General features: G+C 34.9%; 1 protein-coding gene across 1 annotated transcript in view; it reads left to right on the forward strand.

Moving 5' to 3' along the window:
• LOC107080858 (putative helicase mov-10-B.2) overlaps positions 1-7,375 on the forward strand; it is a gene marked incomplete at its 5' end in the record, with an annotated part of 26,459 nt that overhangs the window by 12,623 nt on the left and 6,461 nt on the right. Inside the window, 3 exons of the mRNA XM_015369063.1 lie at positions 2,890-2,992; positions 3,080-3,197; positions 7,299-7,370. Coding sequence (XP_015224549.1) covers positions 2,890-2,992; positions 3,080-3,197; positions 7,299-7,370 — 293 coding nt within the window. The remainder of the gene's footprint in view (positions 1-2,889; positions 2,993-3,079; positions 3,198-7,298; positions 7,371-7,375) is intronic.

Below are 7,375 nucleotides of genomic sequence, written 5' to 3' on the forward strand. Positions count from 1 at the left end.
ATGCCAAGAAAGTAGGACCCTTCCTCAGATCGGGTTTTGCACTGAAATACGGAATGGGTAAGAACTATAGATGGACAAGAAAGAGGTGTCAAAAATATTAATGTCTATTACTCAAGCAGAAGTACAGGTTGGACAATGAAACTTAAACACCTGGTTTTAGACCCCAATAATTTATTTGTATAGTGTAGGGCCTCCTTTTGCGGCCAATACAGCATCCATTCGTCTTGGGAATGACATATTCAAGTCCTGCACAGTGGTCAGAGGGATTTTATGCCATTCTTCGTGCAGAATAGTGGCCAGGTTACGACATGATGCTGGTGTAGAAAAATGTTTCCTGACTTGCACCTCCAAACACCCCAAAGTGGCTCAATAATATTTAGATCTTGGGACTGTACAGGCCACGGGAGATGTTCAACTTCACTTTCATGTTCATCAAACCAAATTTTCACCAGTCTTGCTGTGTGTATTGGTGCATTGTATCCTGATACACGGCACCTGCTTCAGGATACAATGTTTGAACCATTGGATGCACATGGTCCTCCAGAATGGTTCGGTAGTCCTTGGCAGTGAAGCGCCCATCTAGCACAAGTATGGGGCCAAGGGAATACCATGATATGGCAGCCCAAACCCTCACTGATCCACCCCCATCATTCACTCTGGGCATGCAGCAGTCTGGGTGGTACGCTTCTTTGGGGCTTCTCCACACCGTAACTCTGCCAGATGTGGGGAAAACAGTAAAGGTGCACTTATCAGAGAACAATACATGTTTCACATTGTCCACAGCCCAAGATTTGCGCTCCTTGCACCATTAAAACCGACATTTGACATTGGCACGAGTGACCAAAGGTTTGGCTATAGCAGCCCAGCCGTGTATATATTGACCTTGTGGAGCTCCCGACGGACAGTTTTGGTGGAAACAGAGAGTTGAGGTGCACATTTAATTCTGCCGTGATTTGGGCAGAGGTGTTTTTTTTTTTGGATGTTATCCGGGTTAGCACCCGAACATCCCTTTCAGACAGCTTCCTCTTGCATCCACAGTTAATCCTGTTGGATGTGGTTCGTCCTTCTTTGTGGTATGCTGACATTACCCTGGATACCGTGGCTCTTGATACATCACAAAGACTTGCTGTCTTGGTCACAGATGCGCCAGCAAGACTTGCACCAACAATTTGTCCTTTTGAACTCTGGTATGTCACCCATAATGTTGTGCGCATTGCAATATTTTGAGCAAAACTGTGTTCTTACCCTGCTAATTGGACCTTCACACTCCGCTCTTATTGGTTCAATGTGAATTAATGAAGATTGGCCACCAGGCTGGTCCAATTTAGCCATGAAACCTTCCACACTAAAATTAGTGGTGTTTCAGTTTCATTGTCCAACCCCCTGTATAAAGTCTACTGTTTGAAAACACTTTTGTAGAAGTTAGAGTATAAACTTAAGCTTTTTACTGAAGTAAATGTGTAAGAGTACAATATATAAAACTACTTAAAGTATAAAATTAAAAGTAATGCATGAAAAAAATGTTAAGGACATAAGCTTTAAACCTTACACTGGTTACTGCATTACTGTATTAAAGGAAAAATGTTCTACAACCCTGGATGATAACTTCCTTATACTTAATTTTCTTAGTTTTATAACTAAGGGCAACAGTGTCAAATTTAACTTTGCATCACCTTGAAAAAAACATTTATTTTGGTATATAGTGAACAATAAGTTGGTGCAGCTGCAAGTCCAACCACAAAGAAATTGTCTGGAAGAATCAAATAATTTTTATGTTTTTTACTTTTTAAATACCAACGGGAAAGTGCGATTATAATAAACAAAACTATTGGGTCTATTCTTGAATTGTAAGGAGTAGAGAGAGAGAGGAGGATTAGCTCTACGCCTGAAGACACAGACGTCCATCCCAGTGAACACTGGGATGGAACTCAGTGGTAAAGTAAAATTATTCTTATTTCAACCTTTGCGTATATTAGCTGCAACATATGAATCATATGAAGCTATGACCGAAAAAAATTTGATTGACAGATGACCGTTGATATATGATTGGCCGAATTTAGGTGTACAAGCTGACTCACCGGCCTGCATAAAATAATGAAAATAAAACCACAGATTTTAAGACAGGATTTTTTTTTTTATTGAACTTTTCTAACTTTTAGAACAATATGGTCTGATAAAGAGTACATTTATATACATGTTTAAGCCAGAATGATTTGAAATTTAAATATGACTTCCCTACGACTTTAAGCTCTCACCTGCTATTACCAATTTCTCAATAAAACTATAGAAAAGAATATTTCTTTCTAAATTGAAAATGAACTTACCTAATTTAAAAAAGCTAACAAAATGATGTGACACTGATTTGCACAATACTAGTCATAAAACAAATATAATGCAATTTTATGTTTATTAGTTTATTTGCACAAAATTAACAATTGATTTTTTTATTTCTTTTTTTTCTTCAAAGTTTCTATTTCCTATATTCAACAACTGATTATGTATTGACTTTTAGCAATATATGTATATATTTCTTATACTTACTGTGATTTTTTTTAAGTAATAGACTTATTCATCTATTTGTTATTATTTTTATTATTATTTTAAATTTTTGTTACAAGTTATCTTCAATTATGTTTATAAGGTTTAAAGAATGTCAGTGAATGTCATTGCAGGTATTAATAAAAACTGCTTTGTTGAGTCAGTTAGTACCTATATAGCAGACATAAATGTCTTTTAGCATTCTTGGTTTAAAAAAAAAAAAAAAAAAAGATAATCTGTCTTTACAAAGCTACACTTCATTTTTAATGACAATTGAAAGAGCTCTGACTCTAAAGCCTTTCTTAAAGCTGGATTGTATATTGGGTGGTTCAAATACTATGCTGTCTGCAGGAGCTTCCCTCTTGGAGCGCTTGATGACTGATTTCCCGCTGTACCAAAAGAATGAGGGTGTCTACAACAACCTCTATGTGACAAAATTACTGCGTAACTATAGGTGAGGTAGAACATGTTTAATGTTTTTCATCAGCAGAATCTACGTGTTCATGTTTTCAGAATACAACTTCTTTATCTTCTCTTTCAGGTCTCATCCTGCCATTCTCAAGATTCCCAATGAGCTTTTCTATGATGGAGAACTTCAGGCTTGTGCTGAAGAATATTCACGCAAGTTGTACTGCAATTGGGAACACCTTCCAAAGCAGGTATTGATTCACTGGTGTTACTGTAGGATAGTTGTATGCAGAGGAGGGTAGTAGTTAGTGACATTTCCTCAGTTACATTTCTTGATAGCTTTTTGGAAATATAAAATACTTTCAGGAGTAGTTTTACAGCATTGTACTTTACTTTTTCTTGAGTAAAAACATGATGAAGTATCCCTACTCCTACTTGAGTAGAATTTCTGGCTAATCTATCTATTGTAATTCAATTAAGGCAAACAAGCTTGTTTTAAACTAATATGCACCATTTTTTGTACTTAGTGCTTATTATTTAAATGTTAATTCCCATATACAGAGTCTGCAGTGTCATTTGGAGGTTGAATGAAAATACAGTAAATAGTATACTCTATTTTAACATACTCTTACATACTATTACTATTGAATTTTGAAGATTTATAACTCAAAACATGGATTTTGAATAGTGTCAATTCTATCTGTTTTTGTTGTGTAATTACTGTATGTTATGTTTTTTTATGAATATACACCAGAATTTGTTTTTAATTGATTTCAAATCATTTTGTAAAATATTAAATCGGTTGTGATCATTGGTATAAATTAGATCAATTACTCAGTATTTGAGTATCCTCTTCCTGCACAAAGCCAGTAGTACTGGCAATCACCTATCTGGTGGCACAGGTTTTGGTTCACTGACTGTTTTCCTTAGCTAAGAATTGGCTAGAGTTGCTGGACTTTCAGGATCCATTTCCCCTGATGCTTCTTGGTAAATTTGCAATTGAAAAAGGACTATATATTTATTTATTTATAATTAGCCCCATTAGTCTCTTCAAGACTAGACCACTCTTCCTGTGTCTACTGTGAGTTCAACAAACTCACAGTAGAAACAGCATTATTAAAAAACAATCAAAACAAAAACATACAGTATATTTGCCTAGTTTAACAAACAGAATTACTTTATTAATTATAGATTTCTTAAGATTTAATTTAAAACAGACAGGATTTTGAATAAATCTCATATTCTGTGCCAACATATTCCACAGAAAGATGGCAAGGTACATAAATGTGTTTTTTATGCACTAGTTCTTAGAAGAGGCAGAGTAAAGGTCAGATTAACAGCTTCTCTTGTATTAAGGATCTGTCTCCTGTAAGTAGGTTTTAGTTTAGAGAAGAGGCTGAGGGGTTTGTGTTAAGTCCAGATTTTATGAAGAAACACCAAAGAACAACAACCAAGGTTTATTTGACTTTCATTCATGAACCTCTGTGATGCAAGACATCAACATCAGTTCGAAATGTATATCCCAGAGCCAGTCCTGCTGTCTGATTCTGAGCTATCTGGAGTCTGCTGATGTCTTTTTGAGCAGCATTTGAACAGATAATAGAGCAATAGTCCAACTTACAAAGAAAAATTAAAGACTGTATTACAATTTACCTTGTTTTGATTGACATATAATTGGCATTGCCTCTAATTAATAAGATGTTCCTGCTCATTTTAGTCACAATATTATTAATATGTGAAGACCAGGACATTGTTTGATCTAAAGTAACACCCAATAGTTTAATTTCAGTCACCTGCTCGATAGATTAGTGATTTAAAGTCAGATTTAACATTGGTGCATCTCTCACGGCATGTTTAGAGCCTAACTTCATACACTTTCAGTTTTAACCTGTCCTGCACTACCCACACATGCACCAATTCTAGTTCTTGTTGTAGAATATTATTAACCTGATAATGATCTGATGATGAATCTTATAAAGTTGTGTCATCTGCATAGACTGTCATACAGGCCTAATGTTCACTTTGTCCAGATAGTACGCTTTGAAGTAGTTTGCAATATCCAAATGTTTGGTAATAAATGATCCATCCACCTCAATAAAGGAACGTGTTTTATTCACTTTCCTTCGACCCATAATCACATTTATTAGCTGCCATGCCAGTTTACTGTTATTCCCATATTCTTTATATTTAATTTGATAGTATTTCTTTTTTTTTTTTGCCTTTTGATTTTGGTTACTTTATTCCTGTTTGATTTGTATGCTTTTCAATCTGCAGAATTGCAAGACAGAACAGAAGCTTTTTTCATACTATCCCTTTCACGCATTAACCTCTTCAAATCCTCATCCAACCATTGACACCTGATGGAATTCACAGAAAATTTTGTTATTGGGGTGTGTTGATCACACACTGCTGAAAAGTAGTAGAATTTTTCTTCATTGCGAGATCAATAAAGTCAAACAATTAATCAATCATTCAATGGAAAACAATTGGAAAAATATATTAAATGCCTCATCTGCCTGTGTGCTCTGTAACACCATATCTTACTGTACATTTTCCATGTCACTGATAAAGTCTGCGTCAGAAAAAGATTTATACATTCTCTTATAAATTACAGTAGGTCCCACCTTTGGTACTTTGACTTTAAAAAGCAAAGCAATTATGTTGTGATCACTAAGCCATCTGGTTCTGAAATAATATTAAAACATTTTTCTTTACAATTTGTAATGATATGATCTATACATGAGGATATTGTCACCCTGTGTCTGTTGGTCTTAAATTTTTCCTCGTGGGTAAATTCACTATCTGAGCAAGATTGCATACAGTGATTGTGTTGCTCAGAGTGGCCTTCACCGTACAATAATCAGAAAGTCCATCAATATTCATATTGGCAAGAATAAACATTTCATTATTTGTATCAACAGCTTTCTGTATCATTGTACATATATGATTCAGCTGTTCGAGGTTACCACTTGGTTGTCTGTACATACAAACAGAATAAGTTTGCGATATGGAAGATGCACTTGAAGCCAGAGGGCTTTTATGCCAGACCTCCACAGGTCCCTTCAGATTTAACAGGAATTTGACTTAGAATATAAAATGCAGTTCCTCCTCCAAATCTATTTTTGTCAAGTCTAAATAAATTGTATCCATCAATCAACAAAGTATTCTCATCTATAATTTGATCTAAGTGTGTTTCTGTAACAGCCAGTATGTGAATATTGGATTGAAATAATATTGAGGACAATTCACTAATTTGTACTTTAAGCTATAGATGTTCAATAAATAAATGTTTATTCCTTTGATGGTAAATGTAAATGCCATTTAATAACCTAAGTGGAAGATTCTAGATAGCAACAAATGTTTGGATTTTTGCATATGCATTTACCAACATTGGGACTTCATTTGTTGTTACACAGCTTTTCCCACTGTTCTGAACCGCAAGGAGAGAAAATCTGCAATAAGACTGCTTTGAGCAAAGAGGATGGAGCAGTCTGTCTCTTAAGGAGCCCTCTAGTGCTGCAATTGCGTGATGCATGATTTTTGCACAAAATACTTTTTGTGCAAAAATCTGCCTTTTAAGCTGCCTTAAAACAGAGTAACAAAGTAGGATCCTCTTTGTATTAAATACATCTAAATATACCAAGGGTATTAGCTTCATTGTTCAGTTGTTTAGAAATATTATTACAACATTAAATTGTATTTAAGAACCTTCTTGATTGTGATAGAATAATTTTATTAATGTCCTTTGAAGGGCTGGTCAAATATCAGTCATACCAAAAATTTGTTTCTGTTCATTAAATTTATGAGGGCTTAAAAATCACATATTTAGTTTGATAACATATGAATAAACTTCAATTAATGATTCCTTTTTTGCTTTGAGTTTGGAAAATACTAAGACATATACCTAAAGAGGAATCTTGCTGTTCTTTAATTTTTGTTTTGGATTTGCAAATTGCATGTATCCTTTTGATAGCAGAACCACACAAGACAGATGGAATTAAAAGGCTTAGTGCGCATTATTATGCCATGGGCCATGCATTAACGCTCTGCTGGTCAAAATATATCAAGCCAGTTAATTTGTCTTATACTCTTTTTAAAGTCCAAAGCTCTTATTGCTATTTATGACAAAATAAAGCTGAAGAGTGGTGAGGACATTGATGCTACAAAAGCACAATCTATTTAGTGATTACCATATCTCAAAATATTTCGATTCTCTATTTTTGTGGCTTTGCGCAGACCTAATTGGATTCACACGAACTCAATCACCAATAACAGTAGCTCAAACACTCTTTAAAGAAAGGTTTGTTTTGTTGGATATTCCTTCTGAAAAAAAATTCTTGCATCTCTTTCAGGGCTTCCCAGTGATCTTCCATGGGGTTAAAGGTCTTGAAACCCGCGAGTCCAGCAGCCCCTCATTCTTTAATGTTGC

Source organism: Cyprinodon variegatus, unplaced genomic scaffold (genome assembly GCF_000732505.1).
Source record: "Cyprinodon variegatus isolate N-32 unplaced genomic scaffold, C_variegatus-1.0 Scaffold2417, whole genome shotgun sequence".
In the NCBI taxonomy this organism is placed as follows: Eukaryota; Metazoa; Chordata; class Actinopteri; order Cyprinodontiformes; family Cyprinodontidae; genus Cyprinodon; species Cyprinodon variegatus.